This window comes from Lycium ferocissimum, chromosome 4, assembly GCF_029784015.1.
Source record: "Lycium ferocissimum isolate CSIRO_LF1 chromosome 4, AGI_CSIRO_Lferr_CH_V1, whole genome shotgun sequence".
Lineage (NCBI taxonomy): Eukaryota > Viridiplantae > Streptophyta > Magnoliopsida > Solanales > Solanaceae > Lycium > Lycium ferocissimum.
In genome coordinates, this window is record NC_081345.1 from 33,365,052 (window position 1) to 33,379,450 (window position 14,399).

General features: G+C 38.0%; 1 protein-coding gene and 1 long non-coding RNA gene across 4 annotated transcripts; one reads left to right on the plus strand and one right to left on the minus strand.

Annotated features, from left to right (window-relative positions):
* Window positions 1–261: 261 nt before the first annotated feature.
* Window positions 262–13,834, minus strand: LOC132052408 (ABC transporter A family member 7-like). 3 transcript variants are annotated; one of them, XM_059443928.1, is made up of 18 exons: window positions 13,816–13,834; window positions 13,646–13,726; window positions 12,388–12,670; window positions 11,677–11,756; window positions 11,400–11,508; window positions 10,938–11,063; window positions 10,720–10,844; window positions 9,940–10,101; window positions 9,192–9,555; window positions 9,001–9,084; window positions 8,535–8,896; window positions 7,270–7,470; window positions 6,998–7,107; window positions 6,796–6,880; window positions 6,330–6,458; window positions 6,128–6,233; window positions 5,858–5,946; window positions 262–713 (listed from the first exon to the last, which is right to left on the minus strand). In XM_059443928.1, exons 2-18 carry the CDS (start codon window positions 13,700–13,702, stop codon window positions 432–434), a joined length of 2,754 nt encoding a protein of 917 aa, XP_059299911.1. In that variant the 5' UTR covers window positions 13,703–13,726; window positions 13,816–13,834; the 3' UTR covers window positions 262–431. The 3 variants fall into 3 exon arrangements, 2 of the variants coding, with proteins under 2 accessions (XP_059299911.1, XP_059299912.1); XM_059443929.1 differs by lacking the exon at window positions 13,816–13,834 and having other exon boundaries at window positions 9,192–9,317; window positions 9,393–9,555; window positions 13,646–13,807; XR_009413987.1 differs by lacking the exons at window positions 262–713; window positions 13,816–13,834 and having other exon boundaries at window positions 6,380–6,458; window positions 9,192–9,317; window positions 9,393–9,555; window positions 13,646–13,809.
* On the plus strand, window positions 969–5,393 carry LOC132052409 (uncharacterized). The gene is made up of 3 exons (XR_009413988.1): window positions 969–1,007; window positions 3,414–3,543; window positions 4,720–5,393. It is a non-coding gene; the product is annotated as an uncharacterized LOC132052409 (long non-coding RNA).
* Window positions 13,835–14,399: the final 565 nt, after the last annotated feature.

Below are 14,399 nucleotides of genomic sequence, written 5' to 3' on the forward strand. Positions count from 1 at the left end.
CCTAATTGATCGCTTTATTTTGGATCATGTGCTTATCTTACTTGCTAATCCCACCTATGTAAACTCATCTATATATGTTAGCTCGTAACCAATTCCAATTCCGGAGGAAGCAATTATGGTAGGTCAAAAGTGTTTTGATCGAAATTACCAGGTGTCATGTGTCATGCGGAAGCTAGCAAAGCAAACCTTGGACGATAATAAGTAAGACAACGAAAAGAAATATATCAAAAGAGACATAATAATTTAACATGGTTTGGTCAATTGAACAACATATGAGCAATTCATTAATATAAATCAACAATCATTCTTGTCTAGGAAAGAACCAACTTTAATTCACATATATCATACAAGCAAAAGATAAAGGATTCAACAAGCAGATGAAACCTAGCTACTGTATAAAAACATACACTAAGATTATTAGTAAGAAGTGATCACTGTGCCTCAGTTGCCACCTTGATGAAGACGTCCTCCAGCATTGTGTCAGCCAAACCCCAAGACTGGACTGGAAATCTCTCCTTTGCTTGTCTAACCGCTAGGAACACATCTGAAATTTTCACCTCATCTTTCGGAAGCTCAAATTTCTGAGTTCCATACAGATGGTACGTTTTCTTCGCGTTTGGAGATAGACTTTTCACTAAGTCTTCCACTTCACTCCCATTTTCTGGTGATGTAGTCATGGTGAACATGTAGGATCCCCCATACCTAGCTTTTAACTGCCATTCAATAGTTAACATACTTCAAATACTATATGATCAGAAGTATGATTCTGTTATGTTCTTAAGGGTTGTAATCGAAAAGAATTGAAATTGAAATGAACACAATCTGGAATTTAAGGGAATTTTATTGATATTCAGTCGATATACACTTGATATTACAAAATGGAACTCAAATATCACAGCAACTCCATTAATGGACTGAACTCAAGTTGGTACCTAGAATTGAAGAAGATTGGGTGACCCCGGTGGCAAAACTGGGTGTATGCGTGACCCCGGTGGCAACTCTAAACGGTAAGCTACTACTCCAATCTTCTCTGGTATCTTGTAGGGCCCATAATATTTTGCAGTTAACTTCAAATTCTTACGAATAGCAATCGAAGCCTGTCAATAGGGCTGTAGTTTCAAGTAAGCATAGTCCCCTACCTCTAAAGTTCGATCAGATCTATTCCTGTCTGCAAAAAACTTCATTCGAGCTTGAGCTTGGTGTAAGTTGTCACGTAGTTGATGAAGTAGGTGTTGTCGTTGTGCCAAGTAAACCCCTGCCGGACTGTGAGTTGAATGGGGTAAGAACCCCATGGGAATCAGGGGTGGTGTAAAGCCATACAAGGCTTCAAAAGGGGTAGATTTGAGGGCTGTGTGATGGTTGGTGTTGTACCACCATTCAGCCAAGGGCAACCACTTAAGCCAGTGTTTAGGATTAGCAAAAACCATAGCCCTTAGATATGATTCTAGACATCGATTAAGCCGCTCCGTTTGACCATCCGTTTGTGGATGATAAGCTGTGGACACGGTGAGTTTAGTACCAAGGGACTTGACTAATTGTTGCCAGAAATGACTAGTGAAAACAGCATCTCTATCAGTTACTATGGTCTTAGGAAGACCATGTAACTTGTAAATCTCTTGTAAGAAAAGGTCAGCCACCTCCTTAGCTGTAAACGGGTGTTGTAATGACAAAAAATGCCCATACTTTGTAAGCCTGTTCACCACAACTAGAATTGAGTTTTTATGCCCGGATGAAGGCAACCCTTCAATGAAGTCCATGGCAATGTCTTGCCATGGTAGTTCTGGTATAGGTAAGGGCTGTAGAAGCCCTGGTGATAAGATATTCTCAGTTTTGACCCTTTGACACACACCACAGTAGCAACCCAAGTGCAGATATCTTTCTTCAAATTTGGCCAGTAGAAAAGCATGTGAACTCTTCTGTATGTACCCAATTGTCCTGAGTGTCCTCCCAAAGGGGAAGAATGAAATGCAGAAAATATTTTGGCCCTGAGATCTGTTGATTTCCCCACATATATCTTGCCCTTGTATCTGATGATGCCCTGATGTAGTGAATAGTTGGGTTTACTGTTAAGATCAGTGATTAGCTCAGTCAACAGTTGCTGTGATATAGGATCATGCTCATAGCTCTGTATAACCTCAAGCATCCATGTAGGTTCCACCTCTGTGATAGCATTCAATGAAGCATCTTCCTCTTGCCTTCTAGATTAAGGCATCTGCAACCCTATTTTCTGTCCCTTTCTTGTACTGCACTTCATAATCCAGCCCTAAAAGTTTAGTAAGCCCTTTTTGTTGTAAGGCAGTACTAACCCTTTGCTCCAACAGATACTTCAGACTATGATGGTCTGTTCTAATAATAAAATGAGCCCCTTGTAGATAATGCCTCCATCTATCAACAGCACATAGGACAGCCATATATTCTTTTTCATAAGTGGAGAAACCCAAGTGTTTTGGGGCCAATGCTTTACTGAAATAAGCCAAGGGTCTTCCTTCTTGCATCAGGACAGCCCCCATACCCTTAGAGCATGCATCAGTCTCTATAACAAAAGTCTTAGTGAAATCTGCTAGTGCAAGAACAGGGGAAGTAGTCATAGCTGTTTTCAACTGGTCAAAGACTAGAGCAGCCTCTTCATTCCATGAAAATGCATTCTTCTTAAGTAGATTGGTTAGAGGTCCACTAATGATGCCATAAGATCTCACAAAGCTTCTATAATACCCTGTAAGACCAAGAACTCCCCTTAATGACTTCAAGGACTTAGGAACTGGCCATTGTGACATTGCAGCTATCTTGCTTGGGTCAGTAGCTACTCCCTCTCCATTAATAATATGCCCCAAATACTCCACTTTGCTTTGACCAAATGCACATTTAGACAGCTTGGCAAACAGTTGCTCTTTTCTCAGAATTTGCAATACCATTCTAAGATGAACTAAATGCTCTTGGGTAGTAGAACTATAAGCCAAGATGTCATCAAAAAATACTAATACGAATTGTCTCAAATGATCCCTAAACACATGGTTCATAAGACTTTGGAAAGTGGCAGGGGCATTAGTTAAGCCAAATGGCATCACCTTGAATTCATAATGGCCTAAGTGAGTTCTAAAGGCTGTTTTGTGCACATCCCCTTCAAACATTCTAATTTGGCGGTATCCACCCGTTAAGTCAATTTTGGAAAAAATAGTTGAACCATGAAGCTCATCTAGTAAAACATCCACCAATGGTATAGGAAATTTGTCCTTAACAGTCATTTTATTGAGTTCCCTGTAATCTATGCAAAATCTCCAGCTCCCATCCTTTTTTTTTTAACTAAACGGACTGGTGAAGAGAATGGGGAGCGACTGGGCTGAATTATTCCATTATTCATCATGTCCTTTACTTGTTTTTCAATTTCATTCTTCTGAAAAAAGTTGTACCTGTAGGGTCTGATGCTTACTGGTGCAGAATCAGGCTTCAGAAGAATATAGTGGTCATGTTGTCTTCTTGGTGGGAGTGAGGTGGGTTCCACAAAGACATCTGGGAACTGCTTCAGTACTTGATCAATGTCATCAGGTATGCTTTCCTCTGTCTGCACTTCTGTGGCTGACAGTGTAAACAGATGTGCCCATATTGCTTGGCCTTTTCTACACAACTGTTTGACCCAATTGGCTGTCATAAGTTTGAGTTCTGCTTGATGATAAATGCCTTTAAGTTCCACTCTTTTCCCTTTATGTGAAACTTGTATTTTGTACTCTTCAAAGTCTAATAGTACAGGGTTATGGGCCCTCATCCAATCCCCTCCTAAGACCACATCATTACCCCCTAACTTGAGAATTCTGAATGTATCCTCTAATTCTATTCCTTGAATCTTCCATTTGAAATTTGATCAACAGTATCTGCTCATTAGATGACCCCCATTTGCAACAGTCACTCTCATAGTTGAAGCCTCCTTGATAACACATCCCACCTTCTTAGCAGTCTCCATATCCAAGAAGCTATGTGTACTTCCTAAATCCACCAAAAGTGTCAAACTTATTTTTCTTAGCTTCCCCCCTAATGATATAGTATTTGGAACTTCAGTTCCTGACAACGCATTTAAACTGATAGTTCCTTCTATGATTTCCTCTTCTGGTACATCTATTTGTTCCTCCACTTGTTCTACTACCATTCCTTCTTGATCCATTTCAGCTGAGTCAACATAAGCATCCATGGCATTGAGTTGTTTAGGTTTACACACCTGGCCTTGATGGTACTTGTCTCCACACTTGTAACACAGCCCTTGTGCTCTTCTGGTCTCAAACAACTTATCCCTTGAGTCACTTCCACTGCTATTTCCTCCACTCCTGTAGTTGGTCGGGGTTCCAGTGTTTCCCCATTGGGAGGAACTACTTGGAACTGTGGTTCTACTCCATTGAGTTTTCCCTTTCTTACTTTGTGCTTCTATCATGTTTTCTTGATGTCTAGCTTTTTCTACAGCTTTTGAGAAGGAAAAGGGATCTAATAGCTTAACTGTATGCCTTATGTCATCCTTTAACCCCTCAGTGAAGAATTCTAATGGTGGGGTTCCTGATCAACACCCATGTTTTTAACTCCTCAAATTTCTCCAGATATTCGTTAACAGTGCCCTTTTGTTCTATTTTCTTAAATTCCCTGATTAGATTTAACTTGCTATTTTCTGATCCTTCAAATCTTTTACAAATCTCCTCAGTAAATTCAGACCAACTAACTCTTCCTTTACTGACATGATAGGAGAAAAACCAAGATTCAGCCTTACCGTTAAGGTGGAGAACTGCTGATTCAAGCTTCTGCTGTGGGTCCATGATGTTGTGATACTGGAAATATCTGTTACACTTACGCAACCAACAACATGGATCAACCCCTTCAAAGTATGGAAATTCAACCCTAGCACTGAACCCATTACCATGGGTTTGATTCCTTCCAAATGGTGATTCTGGATTATCTCTTTTCTTGCTACTACTTCCCTGTGAATTAACTTGCAAGGTTTCTGCTGGTCCCCTTCCCAAAATACCTCGGTGGTTTGGTGGAAAATTCTCCATTGGACCAGGCTCAAAAACTCCATTTTGTGAGGGAGCAAATTTTTCCATCAACAGATCAAATTTTCTACCCAAATCATTCATCTTAGCTTCAGTTGCTTTGGCCCTTTTACTAGACTCAGTCACATAAACTGTTAATTGTGACTCGAGTTTCTTTACATTTTCCTCCATACTTTTTGATCTTGTTTCTGTAACTGTCATCTGTACTGGCCAGGATAGAGCTCTGATACCAATTTATTATGTTCTTAAGTGACACATTACAGCTTTGAATTTCATTAATTCACCGAAAGTACACTTATCTCATATTTTGTAATTTAATATTCATTTAGGAACTATTTCCGGAATTCATGTTTTACACAAGTTCATTGACCCTCGACTTGTATCAGAGCCTCTCTTTTTCCTTAACAGAGAATTATGGAGTCCCATAGAAGTTTCCAATATTATGATACGCCTAGAAATTTTTTAAAGAAACAAGAGGTATAAGCATAAAGTTTGAGTCAATAATTCTGCTAGAAGATATTCATACGGACCAATGAAGTGTTCGCACGAGGATCACACAAGATAAGAATCTTTATGAGATTGATTAGCAATCATATACTAGTTTAGGTACTGAATTAATGGTCCACCAATAAAACAAAATATAAAATCCAAGCTCCCATTGCCTCTCTCCCAAGCCTAAGCGCGCTAACTCCTTTAATAGATGTTTATCCTATCTAATCAGTAGGAAAGCAAATCTAGAATATTAACTTCCTCCAGCAATTCACGGCCTCAATGTTATAGTCCAGTTCCAAAAAATTTAATTGTAAACAAGTTGGTAAGGTCTTAAAACTCACCTCATCTGTGGTTCCCAAGCACTGGAAGTTTCCGTCCACAAAGATACCTATCCTATCGCAAAGATATTCTGCCTCATCCATCGAGTGTGCTGAGAGGAAGAGCAAGAACGACATCACTAATGCTATCCCAGAGGAGCGAACAAGTGAACATAGAACCTAAGTTTGAGATCCCATGATAATTGCAGGAAAAACTTCAATATAACTACAAAAGAACAACCCAAAACAGAAATGCTTGTACTATATACAACAACTAAGAATAGAGAGGAGTACTGGTGAGGATGATTGCTCTATCTTGCTTTGCTTGCTTCACGACATCCCACAACATTTTTCGTGAAGCAGGATCAAGTCCAGTGCTGGGCTCATCCATATACACAACCTTAAAAATTTTGAGTTCTGTTAGTAATAGCATATTGGAACCCAAAACTTCAGGACAATTTCAGGTCATAATATAAGAGTACAGATCTGTACATACTTTCGGGTCCCCAATCAATGAAATGGCTACACTGAGCCTTCTCCTCATACCTCCACTATATTTTTTCGCTAATCTGTCAGCAACTCCTCCTTGGGAAAGATTAAAACTTTTAAGAGATTTCTCCACTGCCTGTTGCAATAGGATAGGATAAAAGAGAGGAAGAAAAATGCACTAACAATCATCCGCAATATAGGGCTTTCTCGGAATAAAAAAATTGAAGATTCTGCCAATGATCAAATGTACAAATTCTTGCGCAGCAGCATTGACCAGTTAAGAACATTTTCTTCATTATGAAACTGTCTATATACATACATGCATATGCAACAGCAAGAAACTAGGCTAATCTTTTTTCAAAATATTACATCACTAAGCAAAATAAATATATAAGAAAACTATCCTAACCGTTCCTTAATTTGGCTTTAGTTAAGCAGATGCTGAAACGAAGTTGATGGTTATATTTGCATACTTGGTTTAAAGCAGCACCCTTGAGATTTTTCAGTCTTCCGTAAAAGAGTAAGTGTTCCCTTCCTGTTAGGGTATCCCAGAGCAAGCTAATAAGGATTGGAGAAAGAGAAAAAATGCAATAAGTCAACACTTTGAAATGCAAAACAAGAACAACAATGATGCGGCAAGTGGTCGTGGGGCATGATAAAAACAAATAAACTTACTCATGTTGTGGACACACACCCATGCTACCATATATTTCATTCATTTGAGTCCGCAGGTTTAAACCCTCAACATACGCACTCCCAGAGCTTGGCTCCAAGAGCCCAGTCATCTGTCATTTAGTACCATAGCTTAATAAGTTCCAACACTTTGAAAATGCTAGGAAAAAAGTGCAATGGACATAATTCAAGCAGATCTTATTTACCCCAAGATAACATGGCATATGTGGGCAACTAAAGTTCATTCCCAGTTACTTTATACAACTTTTACTAACCATGCTAATAAAAGTAGTTTTGCCTGCACCATTTGGACCAAGCATGCCAAAGCATTCCCCTCGTGGTAAGGCAAGAGTTACTCCTTTAACTGCAAATTTATCGGGGTTCCCGTCCTTTCCTGGATACATCTTTTTGAGGTTGTAGCAAATGGCAGAATAATTTGAATCTGGCTTTTCCAGCAACTGTTCAACCTTCTCTCTCTGTAAAAGAAAACCAGAAAACTACAATGAGATGACCCTACTATAGGCATAATGCAGAATGTTTAAGTGATGGCAACTAGAACATGGAAAGCATGCATATAATCGTAATAGACACTAGGAATATACTTAATGAGAGTTTCGAAAACAAATGGACATTGGGTCTAACTCAACCCCAAAAGGTAGCTCATGAAATGAGAGTATCCAAGACCATGTAAGGAGGCAACAACTAATAATGTGAGATACTTTAACACCCATACTCGCTCAGGCCTAGACATCTGGAGCATGGACAAACTAACGCGGGGTCCAACATTGGATAAATCAAGAATAGGGATGGGTCTGACTATGATACCATGAAAGAAAATGGACCTTCGGCTTAACTCAAACCCTCAAAACCAGCTCATGAGGTGAGGATCAGTTAAAAACATACAAAAGAGATAACACCCCATTCCTTCTAACCTATGTGGGACACTTAACACCCTCCGCACGCCCAAGGGACATTTGGAACTTGAACAAAATAACTTGGGGCACCAACATTGGATAAACCAAGAAGTAAGATGAGCCTACCCCTCGTACCATGTTAAAAAAATGAACATTGGGCCTAACTCAGTACTAGAATTTAGCTAATGAGACGAGGATTGCCTAAAATCATATAAGGTGACAAAAACCCATTCCATCAACTAATGTCTTACTCAACCACCCCTCTTTGGATTGGACAACTAGAGCGTGAAAATCATAAATGGAGGCTCAACATTAGATAAACCAAGAGTAAGAATATGTCTGGGAAGAAAATGGACTTTGGGCCTCACTCAACCCTAAAACCTAGCTCATAAGGTTAAAATTTCCCAAAACTATATAAAAGGACAACAACTCATTCCCTCAATCTATCTGGGACACTTAACGCTCTCTTGCATGCCCTGGACTGAATATCTGGAGCATGGACAATATAGCGTTGGGGCCCAACAAGTTCGAAGTACTGTGCTTGCATTTAAGGTCCATCAGTTCATGAATCACTTCAACAACTTCACTTCATGAAAATCTTGAGTAAAGGAGGCAAGATCAGTTACCTCTTCAGAAACATCATTGTTTTCAATTTGAACACTAGATTCCGCACTCTGTTTAGAAGCTTTCTCCAATGATGTTAAATGCTTCCTTTGAGAATTTGGCAAGAAGTACAAAAGACTCCGACGGTTTCCACTTCCAGATGATAAAATTTGATCCAAGTAATAGGAAACAATCAGAAATACCACCCACTCTATTGACATGATAATCAGGACCTCTCTCATGCCATTATTGCTGTTACTAAGATACTCCCAGAACATCCCATAAGTCCCTACCCTGAATCCCCCTTGAGCATATTGGGACAGCTCATATAACCCTCGATACAGAGAAAAGCCAGGGTATAATTCCATTAAAATTAGCCAACCACCTATTCCAAAAAAGAACCCATGTTATATTCATTGAGCACGAGAGATACAAGTAGATTAACAGATTTATGAAATTGGAACGAAGTAATTCGGATAGCCTACTTACGAGGAAATGATGCATCATCAACTAAGGGCTGGAAAAGGAGAAAAGCCAGGATGCCCGTCCCAAAGACAATTGTATAGGCAACAACTGCAATAGCCAATGTTATGGTTATTATTCATGAAAATCAGTTCTCTTTTGAGTTGATTACTCATTTATTGCAAAGGATTTCCACAGACATCCGCACTGGCACCAACCTGAGGCAGTCTTCAGATTTGAAAATACTGCAGATAATAGAAAGGCCATAGATATTTGCAAGTTTGTGAAGACAAAGTAAAAGAGGCACTGGACACCATATGAATTCAGCTTGAAAATTGTTAACCCTGTAAAACAAGAAAACAATATTGAACCAGCTCGTATAAACATGAAATAAGCAGCTGAACTGTACACTGCATTACCTGTCAATACACCAAATCCAAAGTAACAGCACATGTAGATTAATGAAATGACAAGAAAATACGCGTAAGTAATCATCCAATAAGGAACGTCCCCAAGGCCATGCATCTTCATCATGATCCTTAACTTCCGTTGCTTCTCATAAACCAGAGATGATAATATAACCTACATGAAAATCACTTTCCTCTTATATCAAGATGGAAAAAAAGATTTTAGCAGCTCAGTAGTCACCTAAATCTATAACTCTACATAGAAAGGAAGTAACTAATATCCTTCTCTTAAGTACCAAAAGTGGATTCGAAGTGCTGGATCAGAACTTTAATGCCATAATGAAATGAATAACAGCATATGAGTAGACGAAATCAAATATTTTACAACAACTGCAGCTCGTAAACTAAATATACGGACTACTAAAATGACTTCAACTGGAAAGGAAGTAAATGATCAACAAACTAGAAACATCTAATAAATGATAAATGCAAAATACTTCTACCAGAAAGCATCTTTGACTCAACCATGCGACTTTTCACAAACTAAACAAATATTTACCGGAAATACTTGTAGAATGACCCATGTAAAGAAGACAATATTGAGAAAGGTAGATATGTCGCCTGGCCTTTCGAAGCCGCCAGGTATTGGCATCTCAGCTACAAAATCTAGAACCATCTTTGTAGCGGAACCACGTAAAAATTGGAGATAGGCATTTGTTACCTACATAGAAAAGAATAAAGTCTCATATTTCCTATATGCTGTGAATAGAATTCAACACTATAGTAGACTTAGGAAATAACTAGTTCTATGTTACTACATTGTTAAACAATAAAAGGTGCAATACATTGAATCAAGAAGAAGGCCTGCAAATTCTGGCACCAAGCAAACTTAGATCAGAATTAGTATTTGCCTGCACATATTCACTAAGAAATTAAGCTGTGTGTTTCATCTTTAATTTGTTCGCTACAGAGTCGATCTAATAAATATTGCTTATAAATTTCAAGCTTTGGGTATCATATTTTTTCTCCTTTATCTACATAATTTCTCATGATTCCTAATGCTTTGTTGACTCAAATTCACAATACTACTTCCATTCAATATATGCTCTCTTACTATAGCGAGTACAAGGCTTCTTCTTTTTTCGAAGGTTGTTGTAAAGAGAAACATGATGCTGAAGAAGAAGATTTAGGTTCATTTATAAAAGCAGCAAGCTAAATGTGCTAAGTACGATCCAACAATGAACTGAAAATAAATTAAGAGCATTCTAAGCTATGTAGAGCCTTTTTTTTAATCGGTAAAGCCTCAACTCTCTGCATAAAAAAGGGTTTAAGGGTATACCATGTTCTCAGCACGTGGTATTCTCAATAATTGTGGTTTTTCACTTAGATGATTGTCCTCATAAGTAGAATTATATTGAATGTTGACATTGAAATTTTCTCCACTTGTATCCAAGAAATCATAAGCTGTGGGAGACGAGAAAAGTATCAATAGGACGCATATCCCTGCAGGGATGTTAAGATATGAGACAATAAAGTCCAGACATCTAAGAGAATAACCTGCCAAAACTTCATTTAGTTTCCCCTCTGTATTTCCTTCTCTGTATCCTTTGAATAGCTCATCATTAATCTCAGCAGAGCTGTTGCGCCACAAATTTAAACCCTCCACGCATATGACGTCTAAATCTGGCATAGAAGTGATATTTAGTAGTACATGTTACATATTTCTACTGTTTAGAAAATCCCACAAGGAGGGAAAGGATACATTATACACAAGCAAATAGAAGGCCTGACGGACAGGGAATGAGCAAGTAAAACTCAACTATAAGTTTTGGTGAGTAAGCATGAGAAAGGGTTGGATTTCACTGACTTAACTTTTTAGATTGTTTTTAACTGCATAAATTAAACGGCATTGCGGAATATGAAAAATGAACTAGAGAAATTGCTGGACATAGGCAAAGAGATAGATCCAGCTATGCTCTAAAGACATTAGCACCAATAGACAGTATTAAAGGAGATTACCAGTTTCTGCTGAGGAGTTTCTGAAGGGCGAAGGAATTGCTGCAGAACACTGAGGTCGAACATGAAAGAGTAAGCCGATATATGTCATATAATAGCTGAAGTTTGTCCCCTGGAATATTTCCAAAATCACGCATTACAGTGGCAATAAAAAGTGTGATAAGCAGTATAAAGACTTCAAAGTTTCTACAACCTGATCCAACAACCAAGACCAAGATACGAGGACAAGAAATAAATATAAAATGAGGCAACAATCAGAATGAAGAGGAAAAAAACTCACGAAAATGCCATCGGCAATAATTTCGAAATCAGTAGTTGAATTTGGTTCAGAAGAATCTATGAACATCTTCCCAGCCACACCTACCAAAATTGACAAATTAAATTTAGAAAAATTGAAGTCCCAGCCCTGATTTTGCATAAACCCGCCAAGTATCTCCTTTTTTTTTTTTTATAACCGCGGTGTCCGGGCTAACTTGGGCACACCTCAACTACAATGGGGGAGCCACATGTAGTCTTTGCTGAAAAATTACACAGTGTAGATAGGTTAAAACAATTATGTATATATACTATTTATTGAATCCCCTTGATTTGTCCGTATGTTTACTTTTTCATATTTTGACACCCCTTGGTAAACATCCTAACTCCGCCACTGCTTGACTAATTATACAGCCAATGCAGGTATCAGGTAACTCTAAATATCTTCCTTTTTCAAAAGAATCTATGAACATCTTCCCAGTCACATCTACCAAAATTCACATATTTAATTTAGAAAAAGAGAAATCCTAGTCCTGATGTTTTCATATCTTTCTGTATTTGATAATCGTGGTGTCCAGGCCAACTGGCGCACACCTCGACTAATTGCACAGGGCACCAGCTAGCTCCCACCAGCACAGGTACCAGGCAACTCTAAATATCTTCCCATTTTTTATTTTTTTTTAAGTACTAAATGTAGCAATGTCATATATGGTAGGGAAACAAAAGAAACTTTTACTTTCTCCAAGGGTTCTGTTGTTCCCTGTGATAAGTACTGTTGCAGGACATGAACCAGTTACTCTGCAAGATGCATCAGGCAATCCAGGAAACAGCATTGAATCAGTCATCACCGCACGAAATTGGGGAGAAGGAATTTGCAATAAAGGAGGTAATTCATCTGGAAAAACGGGGCCTTTTTTCTCTCTTTTAGCCTTGTTGGTGTAGCTTTGCAAAACCCCTAGCAATATAAAGAGTACTGCTGGGAACAGAATGACCTTCAAGTGTGACCTCACATGCCGTTTCTACAATATAGAAAAAAAATAAACACTTCAAAATCAATATTCAGGAACTGCTGAAAAAAAGAACAACAAGACCTTACCCCTACCTTGTGACCAGTAGCAATCCAGGGTTTTCACTCAGGGGTTCAAAAAAAAAAAAAAAAAAACAAAAGCTAAACATAAAAAAAAATGTTGTTGTATTAGGGACGTAATAGCTCAGTTAGTTGGCTACCTGAACTGTACCCCCTATGTTATAAAAACAAATTTAAAAAAAAAAAACATGTTGTCCCTTGGTATCGAACATGGGACACTGGATAAAATTTTGAACACTCTGCACCACTTGAGCTACCATTTGGATTTGTTAAGGGTGTTCAAAACTTATATATGTATATAAATACATAAAATGTACCCTATATATACAGTGTAATTTTTTGCCGAGGTTGTTCGAGTGAACATCCTCCCACCCCCTAAATCCGCCCCTGCTTGTGACAAGTAGAGAGGCTGTTTCCAATAGACCCCGGTTCTCAAAAAAAGATAAAAAAGCAGAAGTAATAATAAGCAGTAATAGCAGCAAGATAATAAGATAAGAGTGAATGAAACAATCACTACTAAAAAATCACTATTTTCAAACTGAACAATGTTTATTGGCTATTTCCACCGAATGTCGGTGAGAAAAATCTAATATTAGTGTTTTCACCCGGAAAAAAAAAGGAAGTTTTTAAGCATTTCAGTGGGCCTGTTTCCCACCATGTGTTTTTCTAGTGAGCGTTTTCGGTGGGAATGAGGTACGAAAATTATGTTTTATTTGGCAAATTATCCAGAAAAACCTATGTTTCCGGTAGTGAATCAGGTAGTGCTATGAATCTACGTACAAGCAAACATAACAAAGATACTAATACTCCTAGTACAGATGCAACCTACTAACCCTCTGCCTGATCATAACGAAGAAGAATGAAAATAGATACAAAAATTGATGATATGTAGAGTTGTTGAACTTACGTGATATATGAGGTTCTTGCGGAATAAAGCATTAGCTTGATTCCCAAAATGAGCCATTGATGAAGAGCGTTATATTTCTTCCTAAACAAAGGAGAATAATAAATAGTGGGTACTTAAAAACAAGAAAACAACATTACATAGGTGCAAACCAAGTGCATGTTCGACTTTACCGAAGACTATGAACTGAAGTCATTTGTCAGTTTCTTTAACAGTTTTTCTTAATACCAAAAGTACCCTTTGGTCGAAAGTCTAAAATACCCCTGTCATGATTCTTGTCTTATATTTTGTTGTCTTTAAAGCGTGAGACAAATATATACGACGGTTAATTCCATATTAATCTCCGTTTCCCGGGATATACTCTATTTATTGAAAATGAAATTTAAGCTTTAAAAAGAGTGTCAGCATTCATTAGTTATACCAGCAATTTGCCAACTATGAGATAGACAATTTAGGTGTTTGCGTGGATATTCATCTTGATTTCAGTTTTTATTTTCTATCTCGAACCATATCAAGGATTTAGAAAAATCTTTTTTTTTTTTTTTTTTAAATAATGGTCACATTATACTAACTCTGATATATGAAAAAAAAAATGGCCCAATATTTCAATTTGAACTCTAATATCCTATTTGGCAATTCCATTTTACGCGCTTTTTTTTTTTTTATGACATGAGACCCGCCACCACTATCCTTCGGTGTACGCGAGAAACACGGCCCCCGTACACATAGGCTCGTAAATCACAGAAAGTTAACCCGC

Coding starts and splice junctions, on each gene's coding strand:
- LOC132052408 (XM_059443928.1), bottom strand. CDS start 13,702: ATGGCTCATTTTGGGAATCAAGCTAATGCTTTATTCCGCAAGAACCTC. Junction 6,881..6,997: donor GGTGTGTGTCCACAACATGA/GTAAGTTTATTT, acceptor AATCCTTATTAG/CTTGCTCTGGGATACCCTAA. Junction 6,234..6,329: donor CATTGATTGGGGACCCGAAA/GTATGTACAGAT, acceptor AAAATTTTTAAG/GTTGTGTATATGGATGAGCC.